Source organism: Phaenicophaeus curvirostris, chromosome 8 (assembly GCF_032191515.1).
Source record: "Phaenicophaeus curvirostris isolate KB17595 chromosome 8, BPBGC_Pcur_1.0, whole genome shotgun sequence".
Classification (NCBI taxonomy): Eukaryota; Metazoa; Chordata; class Aves; order Cuculiformes; family Cuculidae; genus Phaenicophaeus; species Phaenicophaeus curvirostris.
In genome coordinates this window covers 2,085,758-2,107,111 of record NC_091399.1, presented here as the reverse complement: position 1 = coordinate 2,107,111, position 21,354 = coordinate 2,085,758, and the positions used below count along the sequence as shown (strand labels likewise).

General features: G+C 41.8%; 2 protein-coding genes across 2 annotated transcripts in view; both read right to left on the bottom strand.

Annotated features, from left to right (window-relative positions):
- LOC138723184 (tRNA wybutosine-synthesizing protein 3 homolog) overlaps positions 1-21,354 on the bottom strand; it is a 299,594-nt gene that overhangs the window by 218,286 nt on the left and 59,954 nt on the right. The gene's annotated exons all lie outside the window — the stretch shown is intronic.
- LOC138723127 (glutamate-rich protein 3-like) overlaps positions 1-21,354 on the bottom strand; it is a 39,862-nt gene that overhangs the window by 4,850 nt on the left and 13,658 nt on the right. Inside the window, exons 3-12 of the mRNA XM_069862015.1 lie at positions 20,558-20,683; positions 19,875-19,946; positions 17,980-18,108; positions 17,240-17,323; positions 16,565-16,744; positions 14,963-15,190; positions 14,107-14,287; positions 12,663-12,849; positions 9,468-9,760; positions 6,739-6,942 (exon numbers count right to left, since the gene is read on the bottom strand). Coding sequence (XP_069718116.1) covers positions 6,739-6,942; positions 9,468-9,760; positions 12,663-12,849; positions 14,107-14,287; positions 14,963-15,190; positions 16,565-16,744; positions 17,240-17,323; positions 17,980-18,108; positions 19,875-19,946; positions 20,558-20,683 — 1,684 coding nt within the window. The remainder of the gene's footprint in view (positions 1-6,738; positions 6,943-9,467; positions 9,761-12,662; positions 12,850-14,106; positions 14,288-14,962; positions 15,191-16,564; positions 16,745-17,239; positions 17,324-17,979; positions 18,109-19,874; positions 19,947-20,557; positions 20,684-21,354) is intronic.

Genomic DNA, 21,354 nt, shown 5'->3' with positions numbered 1-21,354 from the left:
ACAAATTCTACGTGATGTTTCCAACTACAGTTCTGATGATTCCTCAATTCCCCAAACTAACATATTTCTGAAGACCTATGCTTATCAATAAATAAGTGAGGAAGTGTTTTCTGTTCTGAAAATGCAATGCTTGCAATTCTTCACAGTCAAGTCAGACATTTGAAATGATTACTAAGATTGTGCTTCCACTTCCATTTTTACTTTATGATTTGCTGGATGATTAAGTGTATGACTTTCAACCTAGTAATACTAAACAGCCTCTTTATGAGGAGTATTCCAGCTATGTACACTGTCCAGTCCCTTCAGATCTTTAAGATCCTTTCCAACCCAAACCATTCTGTGATTCTACAATTCTACAATTCTATGGATCATTGTAATTTCTGGGCACATTATAGTGAAATCATGCATCTTTGCATGTGGCAGGATGTTCCCTCTGGTAGTTTATTAAAAAAAAAATGGCTATCAATTCTTAAGAGACTGATTTTTTATACATGTTGCTGTCTATATGCAATTTAATCTGTCTGCTGCTTCAGAGTTAGTCAGGGCTCTGAAAGGTCGAAGAACAGGAGAGGTTTTTGTTCCCACTGGCTTGCAGTGAGAAAACTTATCTGCCCTGTCACAACTTTGCACTCTTCTCTTCCCAGATCCCTGCCTCTCTCTTACCGGTGCACATCCTGTGCTTTCCCACCTTTTTCCTAGGAGGTTGCTTTTTTCTACACCATTGATACTGCCTTGCTCCTCAGCCTTGTATATGTTATTTTTCTTTTTTTTTTCATTTTTGTTTTGATTTCTTTCTTCCTCTTCCTCCTGTCGTTCCTCATACTTTATGTTTACACCCATCCTTTCTACCCCATCAATACCTTGCACCTGCACAGCTCTGAATAGACTTGTGAGAAAACTTTTAAAAGACCATTTCGGTCTATAGTACAAGAGGCACTTGCTCAGCACAAACAACTTTTTTTCCTGTATCACAGGTCTCAAAGGATAGTGATAGCTTCACTCCTTGCTGTGACATTTCACCTGGGTGAAGCACGAAGACCTGCTCTGCAAGGGACCATGAAAGCTGAGCAGGGAAGGTCCCAGGAGAGCCTTAAAAGGTTCCTCCTGGGATCCAAGATTCTGACAAAGGTCTCTGTGTAATAGCACACAACCTGCTTGAGTCATTCTAACACTCCATCTCTGCAGAGGAGACAAGAAGCTTTCCACTCCAGGACATGCCTTGGCTGCTTCACGCAGAGATACCTACAGCACTTTCTATGACTTGCTGAAATACCAAATGCTTTGCTAGGTGTGGTGCATCTATTTCACTCTGACCTGATTACAGGCCTGAAGTCTGAGTAGCTGGCAGTTTCCATTCTTTGCAGTGCACTGCCTGCACGACATTTGACAAAAGGGAATTGACAGTCTATCAAAACACAGAGCCCAGGGAAAGATGACAAATACTGCTCACAATAATTCTCTCCCTTGGGATCAGCAACATCTCCCTGTCACAAAGAGCACAGCAAGATCAGAAAATGCGCAGCAGGACCCCATCCCAAGTATTCCCATCCTTCTGACAGATCTGTCACACCACCAGCTGTGATATGCCCAGACTCAGCCTGCAACTGAACAACCCCAGAGAAGAATTTCACACCTTTTGCTTCAGCATATACAGTTTTCTCTGATAAATTAGTTTTGCGCTGTTAATGACAGCACTGGTTAGGAGACAACGTGTCACAAGCAGAGCATGATGGGTTTTCCTAGAGCAAAGCTGAAACACTGCCACAACAATCCCAACCAAACACAGGCTGGATGGGTGATGAGAATGCCTACCCCTGCAGAGAAATCCACCTGAAGAAACCTGGGAGGCCCAAGAATGAACTGCAGTCACGGTAAAAGTCCAAGCTCTTCAGCCCTCTGAGTGTCTCTCAAGGCTTTAAGAGCTCAGCCTTTTGGAGGATGGGAGTAGCAGAAATTGTAAGCATCTTGCATTTCTTTTAAGACTGTAAATGTCCTTAAATTTTTTAATTAGAATCTTAATCATTGCAGCATCTGTGTCATGCACCTAGAAGAAGCTAAGTCCTTCATGACTGCTGTTATCCTACAATATTTCTTTAGCATGCTCATTTTATCTCAAAAAGGGTATTACCTTTTTCTTTCATTGCTCTACACACAGTTTCTTGTCAATCTATTATTTGCTAGAAAATATACCTAGACAAGCCCCACGTAGATGGGGACAACTTTGTATGCAGTGTAGAAAATCATTCCTATCTGTAGTTTCTATAATTCAACGATTACTCTTGTCCTTCCTTGACCTAAATCTCAGGCAGCAGAGACCATGCAGGACTTGCCTAACAAGTAAATGTTGTTACCTATGTAAAAAAACAGACAATCTCTCTATATTTGATAGAAGATCTCTGCTCAAACCTAGAGCCATGAAACCATGTGTGTTGAATAGAAGCACACAGGAATTTATGCTAATAAAGAACAACACTATTGCCTTGGCCTAACTCAATACCAGTTCACTAGCTTCACACATTGATCCCTCCTTGGTTTTGTAGCACAATGTAATACTCTGTTTTCTAGGTTTTAAAAGTTCCTTCTTCTTCAGTAGTCCTCAATGAAATCATCCGAGCCTAGAGGTGAAGGTGTTTAAAATAGAATTTTCCTTAACACAGGTGAAGAGAGAGGTTCCAGAAGGAAACATCTTCAAAAACTTCAGCATTATTCAATTAATAGTATGTTAGTGTCTTTCCTGTCGGCATTCTGAATGCACAAAAAAGCAAAAGCCATCCAAGACAGCCAAGGTAACCTAGCAGCAACAGACTTGCAAAGCAGTAACACCAACATCATATGAATTTCATAAATGGAATATTCGAGGAAAAAAAAGCGCACTATTCTTCATCGAACATTTGGCTGAACAGTAGAGTTTAGTGATACACAGCACTGCTGGTGTCCAGCATTCAGATGGGTTCAAGAAAAGATTAGTCAAACTCAAGGAAGGAAAATCTGCTTAGGCCCAATTGGTAGACCACCCTGGACACCAGCTAATTAAAGGGGTGGGAAGACACAGTGCAGACGCATCACAGTATTCTTGCCCTTCTTTTATATTTTTCCTTGGCATTCGCTGCTGCCTAAAGGCCAGAGGCAGAATTCAGGCCCAGAATTCCTACAGCTGCAGTCTTCCACCCTCTATGCCTCTTCTTCCTCTGTGGATCTGAGGAAGGCCCATGGCCATTTTTTGTAGCATTTTAAATTATTGTTTGCATCTGCAATGTATTAGAAAAACTTGGCAGGACTGCTTTTAAAAAAAAATCTCAAATATGGAAGCTAAAACTTCCCTAAAATATGACAACTACTCCCATTAATTTTAAAACAAGAACAAAGAAGGTGTGTTTCAATGGAAACTGAAGTTCTAAACTAATGGACTGCCTTGTATAGATGTCAGGGTATCAGTTCAAGAAAACTCAATTTTCCTTAAAAGTAGCAAAAAGAAACAGCTGCACCTCCCAGCACACTTCAGTGGTGGGGCGGAGAAGCTACATCTCCGGGGAAGTCATCAGGCATACGCTCATTCTAATTTAATCATCATCATGGAGACTGGCAGCAAGGATAACTAGTTGTACCCAATGCAGGATCCTCTAGGATCTCTGTTGCAATGGATTTCAGGCACAAATTACCTGGCAGCCAACACCCAGTTACGAATCTCAGGCACTTCCAGCTTTTACTGGCTTTGCACCTCTGTTCAAATGAGACGTATGTTTAGACTCCCAGAAAGCACCATCACTCCTGAAGCATACAAACAAGCAAGTTCAGTGACAGAACAACTCAAATATGCAGTTTACATATTGTACTACAGGAATTGTCAGTGATTCTTTCCAATTTATTCACCTGCTTATGGCCTACGGGGATCTGAATGCCAAAGTCTGTCTTATACAGTCTTGATTCATGTCCGATTCATAACATTGTATGCAAAAATAACATCTTTGGCACCTGAGTATTATTCCAAAACTGTGCTGAACTGACCCAAGGGGCCTAATGAACTCAGATAGTCTTGACCAAGTGTAACGATACACTGAACTAAGATGAAACAGAATCTGTCCACAGCATATACTTATAAAACTCCAGGTCCTATTACTATTAGCAAGTCAGTTCTACTGTAGCAGCACTCACCTATTACAAGTGGATTAGTGCACCGATTACGGAAACAAAACACAAAAACATAGTGTGTATGCCCAAAAGCTTGCTGTCTAAAATCTTGGTCCACCAATACTAACACACGAGCTCAAGTGAAAGCAAGGGAGTTCTTAAAAAAAAAGTACAGGTCAAAGGCTCAGCAGATGAATTCAAGGCACAGTAAATGCACGGAGCACATGGAATTTCAGGTTACAAGGAGATGAAAGTTGAAGCTAGCAGCAGTTAAAGTTAAATTCCACAGAGACACAGGGCGCAGGTAATCTCCAGGTGGTCATAGGTTTATGTTTGTCTCTAGGACAGAACTGTAGGTTCTGTAGGTAACAGATCTAAAAAACAGCACAGCTCTGTTATCCCCTGCAAGCCAAGAGAAAACAAGTTACTATCAACAGCACAATGTCCCAGTAATGCTTCCCATGAAGACCTACTTTGCCAGATCAAACTGGCAAACGTCCCTCTGGACAGGACACGGCTCTAGCTGCAGAGATCAAGTCACAGGGTGTTTATGTAACTACGCTTATACAAAGTTGGCAAATCGCACCCAGGTATAAGCCTCGCCAGTCCAGATGGCAACTCAGTTTTAAAGCAATGGGAAACACGTCACGCTTTAGGGCTAAGAAATAGAACAGCTAAGGAACTCCCAGAACAGTTTTCATGTGCCTAGCATGATTTAACACAGATGAGAGCTAGAAACAGAATATAAAGATAGCAGCAGGGCTGCTTTGAATGCAAGCTATGAGTACAGCTACGCCACCAAAGGGGGACAGACCAAGGCTGGATTCGCTGCAATCTGTTACAACCTCAGGATCACACTTCCACACCCTGTCTCAGCGACAATTAAGTTCACACCAGTTCCCTGCCCTCAGCACATGCTCTGCATGCACAGCATTGGATGCTGGAGGATCTGCAAGGGGCCTCAACATCAATTCCATCACACAGGAAGGAGCACTGAGGACATCAATGACGCATTTTGTGTGCTGTGCTTGACTCCATGAGTAGATGCAAAACAAACCTGCACTTAAAATGAACACATCTTGTGGACTAAATTGCTTATGAAGTGACATCTTAACATAAAAAGATATTATTACAAAGGGGGAAATATTAAAAATGAACAAATAGGAAAAAGGAATAAAAGATCACAGAATCACACAGAATCACAGAGTCACTAGGTTGAAAAAGATCTCTTAGATCATCGAGTCCAACCATTCCTATCATCACTCCTATTTCATCGCAGATCATAGGCAGTTTGTGTTCAATCACAAGAAAATATAAATTAAGATTATTTTCGATCACTGCTGTGATTTTATAAGCAAGGATTTTTCAAACCTCATTTGAATTTCTGTTGGATTTTATACTCTATAGAAAGACTGCATCTTTCTTGCAGCCTCAACCTTCTCACAAACAGTTATATTACCTTTATTTAATTCACCGGGAAACAAAAATGTGAATGTAACATTTCCATTTAACTCGAGAAACAGTTTGCACAATAGGACTGTCAAATGTAAGGAAGATAAAGCAATTAATTTTAAACTAGCAGTAAATGGAGAAGTCTTGGTACATTATGACAAGCAAGAGGCATGTAAGTCAGCTCAGGATCTAACAAAGCCATTGAGGAGAAATGTTAGAGGGCAATAAACCCCTGTTCTAGAAGGAAAAGACACTCCTGACTTATTCACTGTGTGGTGGATGGAATTTCATTGTTTGCCTAATAAATGAGAAACTCCCTGCAAGTTTTCTCTGGGATAATTTATGAAGATGTATGACTTGGACTGCATGAAGGTCAATATTTAAAACACTAGACATTAGAAGTGCTGACCCAAAAAAAGTGAATGGCGGGAAACGCTATTTATTCTACAGAAAAATGATTCCAGAGCAGTTTAATCTTTCTGAATTAATAGTGACTGCCTTGGACACTTCACTGCACACTTTTGTACCTACATTTGGATCAAGAACCATGGACTATCTCACTGACTCCAGCTCTTGCTCATTAACAGCCAGTCTTGAAGAATGATCCTCCCAAACCGCCTGACCGCTGCAGGAGAACAGTCAGCTGAGCTGACAGCATTTCCTCCCAGGGCCAGGACTGAGTCAGTCATGCACCCAAGGGCACAGCTGAGGTTCTGACTATTCAGGGCCATTAAAGACAGCACTTCTAAAATACAAGATGGGATGTTGGGTTTCCTGGTGACTCCTTGGATATAAGCGCAAATCCTCAGGAAGCGTAAGTAGTCACAGCTTCTCAGGTGTCAGCGACCATCGACCTGAAGTGCTGATCTGCCCCAAGTATTTAGAGCTAATTTTCTGACTGGCTCCATCTCCGTTTCTGTAACTAAATAGTTCAGCAGGGCCTGCTGTGGACTGGCACATGCTTACATGGCCAGTGGGTTTGGCTGCATTTCAGTGACAGATGGCAGAATTAAGAACAGATAAAATGTCCATCTTTTACAAATTCAGTAGGAATTGCATGAGTTTCCTACACAGACTCAACATCCATACTGGACATGCACAAAATGTAAAGTATGCATTAGGTCAACTTCTCTAAGATTCATTATGAAAAAAACTAACCTTGTTTATCATCCTCTGACGCACTGTCACTTTCATCTTTCTCACTGTCAGAGGCCCGCGTTGCCTTCTGTGATAAGTTACTCTCCTTTCCGTAGTCTAAATCAAGGTTTTTATCATCTGAAGATGACCTTGAAACTCCATTCATCTGCTCGCCAGTTTGTTCCTCATCACCTTCTTCATCTGCTTCAAAATCTTCCTCATACTCTAAAATAAAACAATCATTCTGTGAGACAGGAAATGGAATTCACAACTAATGAAGTTCTCTTTAAGCAAACAGAAGTTAGCTTCAGTAATCTCCTTTTGCCTTTGCATTTGCTCTTTTTAAAGGCATTAGAGAATCTAAGACTACAGATAGGAATCATAGGAGCACACTATCATCAAAGAAGTATCATGTTCTTCACAGACAGAGTAGCAAAAATGTAATAAAGTTACTGAATGATGCACCAAGTATGATTAACACATTAAAAACAAAACAAACAAAATCAGTAGCCACTGAAAGGATCAGAAAAATTAAGAGCTGGGCAAAGTCAAAAGTAAAATGCAAGATATTTTCATTACAGCAGAAAAATCTGTTGTGATGAAAAAAAAATACAAGTAATGGAGAAAGCTGGAGAAAGCTAACATATTGTAGCACAAAGTAAGATAAATGTGGATTGACATGGCTAATTAGTAACAAAGTGACTTACAAACTAAATGAATTAATTAAATCCAGCCAAAGGCTTCTGCAGAGGAATAGTCTGTTATCACATTACTCTAATCTCCTCACTCAGGTCCCAAGTGAAATCCTAAAACAAATGACGCTACCGCAGAATTAGCATTCTTACATCAACAAGGTCTAGATTTCATTCCAAGCTACCAGCCTGATGAGTTGTAATGTTTGATAGATGACTTTGCTCAGATCTACAGGTAAAGACTTTCTTCACGCATACGCATAGAAGAACCTTTCTCTTTCCAGCCAAGGCTGCACTGTTTGAAATCTCAGGCACCAGCAGACACAGGGATGTCAGTGATTTCCACTTAAAATTCAGTCATTCCACGGCTACAGTGAGCTCACCGCACATAGAGCAGCGAGGCCACAAAGCTAAATTGTGAGGGAGAGCTGCCACTGCTGACACACCAGCTGTCCCTCAGGGCCATCATTTCTCACCTTTCCAATTTTATTGCTCATCTCTTTTTCTTCCCATCAATGCTTCTCAAGTACTGAAGTGACAGAATGCCAAGGACAGAAATGAAGAGTATCTGATGCAGAACCAATTAGGCAAATAAACAATTACCCAGACAGTGAGAATTAAGGGAATAAGGAGATTCATTTTCTGTATAAAAAATCATTTGAGATTCCAACTGCGTTGTTGGAACTGAGGCCTCCTTAGGTACCTGTCAGAAAGGTGCCCACCTCCTGGAAGGAAAAAGGCGTGATTAATCACAAACACACATCCACAGGGATTAATGAGGAAGCTAAGCAGTAGCACTGCAGAATTACAAAAGTAAAAATAGGAATAGGAAGTAAAAATTAAAATCTCTCTCTAAATTTGACTTTCTCTGAAAAAGGCATTATAATAAGGAGCAAGTCAAGGCACAGCCTGAGCTCACCACCTCTCCCACAGGGGCAGGCAGAGTTGGAGGCAGCCTGCTGGCCACAGCGACTGGCCTGAGGTGGCACTGGGAAATGGCACATCCTGAGCATGCAGCTGGACCTGCCATGCATCATTTTTATATCACAAATATTTTATACCACAAATATCTTTGTTTGCCACAAGAAACAGCCCTGGACAAACTTCAGCAAGGGCAGCCTCTCTCCAGTCTTTTTTTTTGTTTTAAATCTCTGTCAACTGAAACAAGATGGGATTCAGGCAAAAAGGGCAAGGTCAGCCAGTTACAACAGGCAATGGGAGCACTCAGTAAAGGGAAAGGACGATAGCCCCAGCAGGGCCAGAGCAGAGAACACAAGAAAGGCAAGCGGTAGACCTGAAGAAGGAACAAATGCTCAGATAAGGAAGCTGGAGGCTTGGGCAAGTGTCAGGTAAATGGTGCTTGGGGCAGTGCAGTGGAGAAAGGACTTGTAAGAGGCTTAGGTGAACAAAGCATTGCACTCCCACTGGCAACAGGAGAAAAGACCAAAATAGTTCATCTGGAGTTAAATCTTGCTGATTTTTTGATGCTATGTGCTCTTCCCACTTTCCCTCCCCTTATACACCCAGTATTCAGCCTCCTCCCCTTCACAGTTTGTCACTCCCATCCATTTCGCATCAGGCAGCAGGAGATTTTCTACCTCCTGCCCCTATGGTCACGCTCTTCTCTCCATTCATCTTATGCTGATGCCCTGTCTCCCTTAGGAGCTCACCTCAGAATCACACCCAGTCCCTTTTCTTCCTTCTTCTCTACTTCTCCTCCACCTGCTGCTGTTGTCCTTCTTCACTGCTGTCCCTCCACTGTGCCCCATGTGCCCCATGTTCCTCCTGCCTTCCCACCTACCTCAGGCTCCTCTTTCAGCCTCTCAGACCCTCCTTACTCATTTTCTTAGCTCTTGCAAAACCCTCTCATCCTTTTGCTTGGCCAAAAGGAGTCCCACCGATTTTTTTGCCCCGACACTACCATCACCACATTTCTCGCACATGAGATGTCCTAAGAGAGGATGTTCCAGGTGGAGTTGGAGGCCCACAATCCCATCCCTTCTCCAGAACCATCCTCTCCCATTTTTCATCCTCTTCTTTTGTTTTTGAATACCGTACCGTATTTCCCGGTGCCTTCCTGACTATCTTCACTCTCATAACCACATATTTTCTTTTCTTCCTTTCTGTACTCATGTCTGGTCTCCATTTTGTCCTCACTAGTTTCCACACTCTCTTCATAACATGGTGAGATGACTAACACTGAATCTTTGCTTGATTTCTGCTCGATACTGCTTTCACTTGGCTCACTCTGCACTTCATCTCTCCAGGAATCTACATGCTTTTCCTCATTGTTCTCCATCTTTGTCTTGGGAGGGGATGGCTTTTTGTCCAGACCCATTGCAAAAATGCACCTATTAAAAAAAAACAAGGAGAACTGGGAAGTATCACATTTTTCTTTCTGTGAACAATGGAAGGGCAGCAGACACAGCTGTTTAGCTCTTTATCAGAAGTAAAACCAGATATTTATCTGCCTTTGCATTGCCACTCAGATAACAGGGTTACTGATAATGGCTTATTTGGAGAAGGACCCTAAAGTCCTCAAGTGCTCCACAAACATAGAGGCAGCTCCTGCTTTAAGGAGAGTAACATTATCTGCACTTAAAGGCAACAATTGAAACATAAACAGATTAAAATTGAAATTATCAAAACTGTCCATTAATCTCAAGCTACACCAAACATGATCTGTGAAGATATAATCGCGGAGAAAGGCAGAAGAATCACAGAATCACAGAATAACCAGGTTGGAAGAGACCCACCGGATCACCGAGTCCAACCGTTCCTACCAAACACTAAACCATATCCCTCAGCACCTCGTCCACCCGTGCCTTAAACACCTCCAGGGAAGGTGACTCAACCACCTCCCTGGGCAGCCTGTTCCAGTGCCCAATGACCCTTTCTGTAAAGAATTTTTTCCTAACGTCTAGCCTAAACCTCCCCTGTCGGAGCTTGAGGCCATAAGAGCTCATATAAGAGGCAGGTTTGCTCCAAATCCTGCTGTAACATCAAGTAAAGCAATAACTCAGGTTTTGTGGCCAACACTTGTTGGTTCTTTTGTTTTTAATTTCTCTAATAACTGTGGGGGGGAATGGGAGATTGAAATTTAATTCTTTTCAGTTTCTCTTCTGTTTTTCCTACCTAACAGAAATGTAAACAGCTAGAAAACAAAGCATTTGAATGGCCTTTTGAGAGTGTTCCTCTTCTATAACCTGGAGTCACAACTTGTACAGTCAGGAGGCTCATGTAAGAGGCCAGAGTTCCTACTCCTGATTCACTTTACCTGCAAATGCCAAGAGCCACCCCCTAAGCCCTGCAAGCATCAGGATGCTATCAAAACTGCTTTTTTATGTAAGGCTTCATTGCAATTACCCTCACGTTCCAGCTGTTCACAAACTACAGTGAAATTCACAACAATCAGTCTAGAAATCCTTTCAGTTTGTGGGCATGAAATGTAAACGTGACAATGTGACAATTTCTGATAAAGGTCCTACCTTTCAATTATTTGTTCGTGGTATTTTTTTCAGGGACCTTTGAGATAGTGAAGCACTTTTACTGTAGAGAAATGCTGGACCCAGGCAGCAAAAAACTCTCTGTGCAAGGATCACAGCATCAGCATAGAAATCACTGCAGTGTCCCCTCTTTGTGAATCAAAGCCTTAACCCAACAGGGAAAATCAACTAGGATCTTTACTGAGAATCAGAGTGGGTATTTAACATGTGGATGTGGTCCAACACGCAAAATAGGAGTCAAACATAACTGCGTCCAAATAATTGCCATTTATGGAGAGTATCTGGTTAATGGAGATGATTTTTAGTCACCAGGCAAGGTTGGCTGGACTGGCAAGAAATAGGAAAACTGAGATATCACTAAGATTAAGAGGGGAAAAAGAACAGAAACTGAGGATGACTCAGGAAGATATTAATTCCTGGAAGATTATATTCATTACGAAAATTCACTTCAAGTCTCTCTAGAAATCACAGAGAAGCTGAGATTTGGGCATTTCCTAAACTCTTTTGGTACTATATCCGTTCTGAATGCAGACACTTTTCACTACTTTGAACATACTAAGGAATTCACTTAAAGAAACCATGTTCAGTCTTAGATTGGAGTGGATAAAGCATGGTACAATAAAGCAGATTTTTTTTTCTTGGAATTGAGTCCTTATCCAGAAAACATAGTATAGCTCTATGGATGGTCTCTTCTTCCAACTGGTTGTTGCTCTTTTAAAAATTACTTACGAAAAGAACGAAAAAGTTTAAAAATCACCCATGTGTGCAGAAGTTTACTTGTCTAGCATGGCTTAACAATCTCAGGATTTTATTAAATGTAAGGTTTCTTGGCAAAATGACAGACGTTGCTCAAAGCATGGACTTTTGCCCCAAACCAAGAATCTTCTACACAGATTTGTTGTCTGAAACCTGGCTAACATTCAACACTATCTTATTCAGCAGCCAGGGGTATTACAGCAGAATCCCACCTTAGAGGCAGAGCTGTTTAAAAAGAAATTATCCTGTTCTCACAATCACAAAGAAAACCCTGAAGACTACAGTTAACTCAGCAGTACTCCTAATATTTATTCCACTATCACTTCCACCAGAAACACACAAGCATACCACCCACAGCGACTCCTCCACACTGGACTGCAGAGAAAGTGCTAACTGCCTCCTGACAAGCTGACAGATCCAGTGCAAACACTGTCCGCTGCTCGGCGTGCTCAACAGAGAGACTGACGAGGCAGCACAAAGAATCATAGAATCATAGAATGACCGGGTTGGAAAAGACCCACTGGATCACTGAGTCCAGCCATTGCTATCAATCACTAAACCATGCCCCTCAGCACCTCGTCTACCCGTGCCTTAAACACCACCAGGGAAGGTGACTCAACCACCTCCCTGGGCAGCCTGTTCCAGTGCCCAATGACCCTTTCTGTGAAAAATTTTTTCCTAATGTCCAGCCTAAACCTCCCCTGGTGGAGCTTGAGGTCATTTCCTCTTGTACTCCCCTGTCACTTGGGAGAAGAGGCCAGCACCCTCCTCTCCACAACCTCTTCAAAGGTAGCTGACCTCGATGGCATCCTTGGATGTGGGACCCTGAGGAATAAGCTCAATTCTGCACATTTCTTAGGGAGCTGAAAAACAGACCAGGTTCTATAGAGCTGCGGAGTGCCAGAAAGATTAAAACAGAAGAAACAAGTGATAAACTCTCTAAAAACTGGGCTGTTCAGTCCTTGTGAGCAAAGCATACTCATCTCCATACCTGTAGCAAGGAGAAGCTCCTTCCACATTGAGAAAACCAAAGTGTCCACGTCTGCCTCCCAGCCTGGTATTCTTGTGATGTTTGTATTCACAGCAACAGCTCAACCTGTCCACTTGCATTCCATTGAGGAAAAAGGTGAGGCTGAATGGGAAACCATGGTGCCTTTTCGAGACGAACTGGAAAGTCTCTGTAATCACAGAAAGGAAACGGATCAAAGGAAAAGGCAGTGCCTTTCTATCAGCGAGCTGCAATCGTTGTGTCTCATCTGCATCACCACCAAAGTGTCCAGCACTCTGAGGTCAGGTACATGGTTCACAGGTGTATTAATTAGCTGATAAGACTCTACTTCCTCCCCACACAGCAGCCTTGTCTCTTCGCTGTCGAGGAGTACCAAGATGGACACCCCTGCGACAAGCAAATACATCACCAATTTGGCCACTCTGTGCTTCAGCAGAACCAAAACCAGAGCCTCCTGTCTCAAAAAAATTAACTGTCACATGGTTTACGAGAGGTTAAATTACGCACAGAAAGTTTAGGATTCCTGGTGTGTGCCTGGAGCTGTTTCAGCTGCTCTGCAGAGGCACCGTTCAGCATCCAGGCCTGAAGGGCACTGAGGCTGCTACCCAGACCCGTGCTGGGGAGAGTGGGTTGTACTTCCTTCACCCACAAGTCAGGGTATCCTTCCTAACTGACCCGAGCACATTCCAGCAGGAAGGAAGCCCCACGGTACTCCAGCAGTTTCCCTAGCAGGTGTGAATGGGTCTGGGGACAACAGGATCACACACAAAGAACACCTTCCAGACAGCTGCAATGAATGCCTCTCTGTGGGCACACTGCAGTGCACCCATAACCTCAGGGCATATAGGGAAGTACAGGGATCTCTGCACCATCTTTCCATAACAAGTGAAAACACAAATCCACACACAGTGTGTCCTGTGAGCAGGAATGAGTAGTATGGTCTGTGAAATCAGTCTTTTTCCTCTAGGCCATTTCCTCTTCCCAATTTCCCAGAACACAGTTCACCTTTCACTGATGTGATGGAATAGCAGTGGCATAAACTAAATGGGAACTGGGCTCCCACTATGCACTTTTCCTTCTGCAGCAATAAGCAACACACATTGATGCACTATTGCAAGTCAGAAACAAAGAATCCCTATTTAAGGACAGTTTACTGATACAACTGCTTTATTAATCACACATCTCTGTACAAAACTAGTCAAATCTACAGCATTTTGTTAAATCAGTTCTCTAAATTCATTCTTTTGTTATTTGAAAAAGTAATCGTAACATCATTTTCAGTCATGAAACAGTAGATAAGGTTTAGTCTGGAGGCACATGTCTTGACTGAGCTCAGCTGAAATCATTTCAGTATCACATCAACATTTTAGCCAATAAAGAAGATGTTACTAGAGTCAATACAAACTCTTTGACTCTTTATCCTTACCTCCTTCCAACAGCTTGCCTTTGTAGACACAAAGGTTTTGTCCTCCACAATGCTGCTGATGGACTTCAATTTCATCTCTGTAGTTGGTACTGTCATAACGTAAATGCAAACCTTTTCCTAGGAAGATCATGGTAACAAATGCGTTGCTGTGTAACAAGGGCTTAGGGAATCCTCCAGAATTCTGCAGCAGAAAATACACAAAAAGTGCATTTGGCTTCCAGTTCTAATAAAAGGTGAACTCAAAGACCACATGTATGTGGAATGCACTTGAGGCTTCCAGCCCTTTAAGACAGGCTTAGAGGTGTTTAAATTGGGAAGAGTTTTGTAACATGCAGAAGGGCAATAAAATATTTTTAATTGAAAAGCCATTGCATTGAATTTCCCAGAATGGCAGGGACCAAGTTTGATTGTCTCTCCCAGTCCTGGGTTCCTACAATTTCCTTGCAGCAGTCAAGACTGGCTGGAGTGTAACAGAAGAAGTTTTTACACACTCACAGCATTTCCCCCATCCTGCTGAAGTTCTGGCACCAGATACAGTCAGAGGCAGGATCTTGACTAAGACAGAAGGATTGACTAAGACAGAAGGATTGACTAAGACAGAAGGCCATAAGTAAGAGTTCCTACGCCTTTTTGTTCAAGCACCTTTTTAGCCCCAGCTGATGAAAAACACCCAATGGTTTAGTATACAGAGAAAAGGGTGGCAGCTATGCATTTTAAAAGTTGTAATTTTTTATTCTTTCAAACATTCAGTGAGTCTTTATGCAAACTAGATAGCCACATCTTTCAGCTTTAGGCAAATACACCCACAGGGAAGGTAACGTAACAATAAACAGAGAAGCAGACAGGAATAACTCACCTTTGGTAAAAGCTGCCCTGTGACATTTGCCGCAGTGGTGGGATGAAATAATCTGCCTCTGAGCATCCTAGTTCTTACTGCTCTCACTGCATTTACACTATTGTCTCCCTTTTGCAGAGGGGGAGGTGGCACTGGTATCATATGATTTTTGATGACTGGGAGTTGATATGGGGATATACCAGTTACATATTCCACTGAATTCCTAAGTCTTAACTCACTCCTCTCCCCCTGCAAAAACATGTTAACCAGGTTAAGTAGGTGACACAAAAAATAGCTACCAAGCATATTGAACTACTCATGGTTTGACTGCTCTTTACAATTAGTAACACTCATACCTCTAGAACAATTTCCGCACTTGGTGCTTGCCATTACCTTGTTTATGTCATTAAATTGTTTATGTTACCTTGTCATTGCCTTGTTTATGAAAACATTTATAGGCTAAACCTCTTCGTTTTAATTTGCAAAGCAACGGACAGGCTGCTTGAAAATGCAGCCCTTATAGATCTAGACAACATCATTGTTAAACACATACTACTCGTAACCATGCAGAGTTCTGCTTCCAGGCAGGCACAATACTGCACAACCCCACAGCACTGCTGCATTCTTTCAGATGGCAAGCAAATTCCAAAGCAGTCAGCCAGAATCTTCCAACAGTAACATTATTTGGCACCAATTATACAAGAAGTTGTTCAAAACGCTTCTTTGCCTTTGTAGCAGAGGTTTAGTCCTCCTTCTGAATGAATTGCAAACAGAGGACCAAGGCCCTGAAAAGCAAAACATCTCTAGAGAATAAATTCTGCAAACATTGCGTGCTCTGGATCCGAGTTCTGCATCATCTTCATGCTTTATGACCGATTTAGCTGTTTTGTCTGTTGTGAGCATTAAAGAAACAATGCAAATCACCCATAATTATAGAAGACATAGAAAGTGTCAGCAAATTCTTGGAGGGAAGATCATGACCATCATAATATGGAACAGATGCACAGCAGCACAAAGTTGTTCATGCATTTTCTGCCTGTCAGTGGTCACAGATCCAACATCCTCCATTCCCATGGAACTCCTATCATACAGTCAATTACATAATGCTTTTCCTAGAAGAGAAGACAAGTCCAAATCTCACCTGAAAGTAACTGAATGCATATTAAGATCATGTTTGGCTACACCAAAAAGCTCTCATTCTCTGAACCCGCTAGTGTGATTTAGTCGTAGTAATGGTAAAAGAAGGAAGATGTTTTTGGCTACTTTTCAGCTGTAGATGAAGATGAAATCTTGTAAGACTGTGTGAAAATATTCCTGAATTATTGATCTTACCCAGATGGCTGCTTCCCTCTCTACCTAAAACAAAATCTATGTAGAGGTAGAAAAATTTGCACATAGAGAGATTTTAGACTATAAAAGACAAGTCACCACATTTTTCCGGGCTGTGATGAAAAACTGGGCATTAGACCACTAAGACAATGTCTTGAAAATTAAACAGAGATCAAAAAGGAGCATTTAAATAAAAGCTGGTAAATATTTGGAAGGCGTGTTGCCTGCAGTATGCAGTTCTGCGAACTGCAGTACTAAAGCACTATTATAAAACTCTCCATGAATCTGCATTACCTCCAGAATGAAATCCAGCCTCACCCCACGGGCAAACTGCGGATCAGGTTCAAGAGTGTGGTGCTTTTGTTTAGCGCTTGAAGCCTTTGGCGCAGACCCTATGGCAGCAGAGCTACAAACTGGCGGGAGGCGAAGAGGTTGTAGCGTATTTCCTGGAGCTGTATTTGGTCGCCAAGAAGTCTAAAAAGGAAAAAGAAAACAGCTACAAAATCTCAGTGGATCATTTCTAGTGCAGAGTAGAATCTTAAAATAAAAAATAGCACTGATCAATATATTTGGAAGTGATGAGTGACTCTCAGGTATCCTGGGGAAACAAAATTTCCTGGACTGCCTCCAAAGAGCCAGACCACTTTAGGCATCTCTAACTGAGTATCCACAAACTGGAGCATCCAAAAGAATTCTTGGCCATAAATATAGTTTTTGCTACTGTCTCTTCACAGTGCAGCCTTGAAGCAAATGTAATGAACTGAAAGGAACTGTAGCAGCATGCTGTTTCGGTGGCTTCACCACATGGACATTGAGACACTACACCACCAAAGCATGACTGTTCAATGCTGAACACTTTTCTGACTTTTTATTTTACCTTTTCTTTGTATACTCTTCAGAATACTGCATTGAAATGTTAAACACCTCCCCCCTCCCCCAAAAAAAAACTGTTTAACTGAGTTAAGTCACTATCTTGGAAAAGGCAAACTCCTTGGCTTGGTGTTGATGAGAAGGATGTTCACCATGATCATCAACTACAGCCCTACGTGCCCTCTGTGTGGGATGGAGAGGAGAAGGTCACTCAGGACTGAACAACTTTCTTCAGTCCGCACCAACTATCATTATAGAAATGGAGAACCAGATAAAACTGCACTATATAGTTGACCTTGGACTTCAGTATCATTCTTTTTCAACAGTATATTAACATTCCTTCTCTTCCCATCAACAGAGTAAGAAATTTCTGAGCCAGCACTCCAAAGCATGGCCTTCTGGAATGAACTTTAGTCTTACTTCGCCCCTTCAACTCTGTTCTCTAAAAAACCTCCCTTGCTGTCAGGGTTTTATAACATGTGTAAGCTTGTCTGCAGCCACAGTATTCATTGACAATACTTATGGTAAGGATACCAGCCTAGCCTTGGGTGACGAGGCAGACAAAAAGGAAATATTAAAGTAGATTTATCACAAAGCAAAGCCATTTTTCTCTAGGTTCTGATTTGACACTCTTGCAACCTCAGCTTCTGGAGATTTCTTTTTAACTACACAATCCTGCAAAAAGGAAATCAGCCTTGAGTGGGGCAAGACAAAGCCTTCATGTAGAACAATCAGGGTGATCATTGCTTTACACTAGGCATAGATGTCGTAGGTGTACGTACACACTTTTGGCTGTGCATGCTTACATTATAGCGTATAGAGCATTTGGTGAAACTCACCAGTTGTGACTGACCAGATGGTTCTCCCACCACAAAACGATGGGGCCTATAATGATTTCGTGGACCGAGTGGTGGATGTGGGGTGTACGCAGAGCTAGGACCTTCCACTGATTTTCCAGATTTTTCCACCTAAAAGAACAGAAATGTATGTCTCTGAGGTGCTAAATATCCTTAACAGCAATGTCTGAGCTTGCCTTCCCTCTGTCTTTCATCAGACAGCTATGATAATCAAATTGCCCAGATCCAATTGAACACCTGCTTAAGGAATGAGAGAGAGATGAGGGAAAAGACTTCTTCCAGTCTCTGATTGATTCCCCTGCAGCCTTCTACAGCTGCACATCTCCCCAAGTTCAATTCCTCTGCCTATTTCTGTAGATCTCCCATTTCTTGATTTAGTCGAAGGTCTTTTTCTTTTCAAAATCTGACTGCATCTGCCATTTCCTTGCTCTGACAGTGCCCCTCCCTGCCTTTTCTTCTCAAGAGCTCCACACTGGGCTGATTACCCTCCTGGACATAGATAGCTACATTTCTTATCCTCCCTTGCCCAGTCATCAGGTTTTCTCCTTTCCTTTCAGATTAGCTACTCAACCAATTTCACTGAATGTATGAAGGGAGAATTAAATTACAATACTAATTGCAGACAGGTTCCTGTGTCCTAGCGTGGCATCACAGCAAAGACACAGATCGTATATCTGCAGGCGTCTCCTTTACACTTCTCACTGAAGGAAGCAGTTTTGCTTTATGTTCCAAAAGTACCCAACTCCAGAATCCCTTAATAGGGTGCCTTGGTCACTGCTTACACAGTGGCAACTTTCTACCAGCAGGAGTTCAGTCAGTAAATAATGCTTTTGCAATTATCATAGTGAGCAGTGGTTTTCATTAAAATCTCCTCCTTTCTTTACCTGATTAATTGCTCACAAATGCATTATTAAAATTAAAAAGATTCAAAACTGTTCTTTAACTACTCAAAGAAGCAGCTAGCTTCTCAGCGCATGCTTCTCAATGCAGGCTCTAACGAAGAGATAGGATGTTGAACACGTCAGCCAAAATGACAACTTTTCCCATACGCGTCCAAGTGACTTCATAGGGAGAACCATTGACTTCTCTGGGATTTCCACTACTGTAACAACTACAGGATCAAGCTCTACCCACACAACACCAAACTCTTTTCATTAGTTACATGCTGGTTCAGATAAACATCGTGAGGAGAGGCAAACGACTGAAAATTTGAATGCAGTGCTCAGCAGCAGTCAGAAGTGGATAGTCTCTAGAAATACAAGAAGAACTTCAACAAGTATCTTAAATTATTCATCCAGTTCTGGTTCCCTATTTCAGAACAGAAATAGTAGAACTAAACAAGGTGAAAAAGATGGTAACAGTAATGAGAAGCCTGGAATGGCTCATGTATGAAAGATTCAACAGACTGAGGGTCTTCAGCTTGGGAAAATGAGAAGGAATATGAAAAACGCATGTAAAATCACAAATGTCTTGGAAAAGGGGAATAGTTATTAAATTTTTTCATAATGAGAACAATGGAGCATCAAACAGAATTATCAGACAGCAGATACATTAATTATTGTGCAGAAATTCAAGCAAGTACCATTTTATTCAACTTGCAATTAAATTCCACAACTAAGAATACTGCAGAACCAAAATAATAAGTTGATTCAAAGGGAATCATGTTTAGGAATGGGAGCTCCTGAGCTGTTCGATAGAGGAAGAAGATGTAACCTGGGGCAGGATCATCCTCTACTTGCTTGTTCCTTGTAATTTTTCCATAAACCACAGAGACAGGATGCTTGATTCAATGAATCGTTGGCCTGACTCAGGGCTGTTATTTAGCACAGGGCAAAACTAGCAAGTCCCATCAGTACTCAATAGCGTTCAAGCCTTACCTTGATTTTCTGCACCCTCACCTTCTTCACAGAATTTTCAAGTTTCCTTTTCATTTCCAGCTCGTGATGACGCTATCAATATCAGAGAAAGAAATCTCATTAACAGACATTATGAGATGTCAGTGAATGTAAGAGCATTTGCTTCTGTTCTGCTTATCACTCACCTGCTCCCTGGCCATTATCCTCATTTTGCCCAGCTATGAAACTACTACTGACTCAATCCATTTGCATTACATCCGTGTGTATTAATATCAGAAAGGGAACAACTGAGCATTTGTAAAGTTCTAGGGACCAGCTGCACTCTTGATACGTAGTGGGGATGTGACCAAATCTTGTACTCAGGTAACATATATAACCATGTTCAAATTATTTTGGTTTTATTAGAATTTTTTAAGCAAACTAGCCTGTGACTATCACCCCAGAATCTGACAACTGCCAGCATGCATTAAGTGAGCCAAGATAGTGTCTGTTCTAATGGCAGTATGGTTTAACAGCTAGAGGCCAGTGGAGGTTCCATGTGGGGGACGCCAAGTACAAAGATTGTCCCTCTTCCCAGCAGGAGATACATTGTCAGGAGAGCATGAGAGCACAGCTACAGAAAACAGACTGGTATGAGATAATAGCCACTGTCTGTCTGCTGGGAAGTATTTGAAAAGGCTTACAGATCCCTAGTAAATGCATACCTCCATATCAAGGATCTTCTGAAATATGGCCTGAGCCAGGCACTCCTCTGTGTATCTTTGCCGATCCTTCCTCTGAACATTTTGCCGGTATTCTTTATCAGGTATTATTCTTCCACTCCTTGAGATCTGTGGTAAACAAATATAAAGTGACTAAAAAGAAGAGAAAACAGACTAAAGTATGTTTTCAAACAGAGTAGCACCTCTGCTTTCTGTCGTGGTGCTGGAGCTCACCTTCCCAGCACAAAACTGTAGTTTCTTTGACTGCATGGACCCCACCAGCCAAACAAGAGCAGGAGAGAAGCAGTCACGTTTTCTAACAACTGAGGGCTCAGCCTTACTCTTCACGGGCCATTGCCCAAGTCAGTGAAGGGTAATTAAACACTCGTCTTCCTACTGTGTGAGGGTTGCATCTGCCTGTGCTAACCAGCGTCACACCTAGGAGTGCATAGGTATTTTTAAAAATATTCAGCACATTCACCTTTACCAAATCCTTCAGTTTTCCATTAAACACTTTTGAAAAATAACATTGAAGCTATTTAAACTGCTAATAGAGTCAAAGATGCTTAGATCTCACAGTTTAAAAAAAAAAACCAAGCGAATCAATATGAGTCTGTATATTTGCAAACTGAAAGATCTTGCAGAGAAAAACTCCAGTAAGCAAAACGAAATACAGACCAAAAAACATAAAACATTCTAAATTTATCAAAACATCTCCATGAAAGATCTTCTTCTGCCTGGATGTGAAATGCAAGCAGATTGACAAACATTCTCACATCACCAGAACAGTACAGTAATAC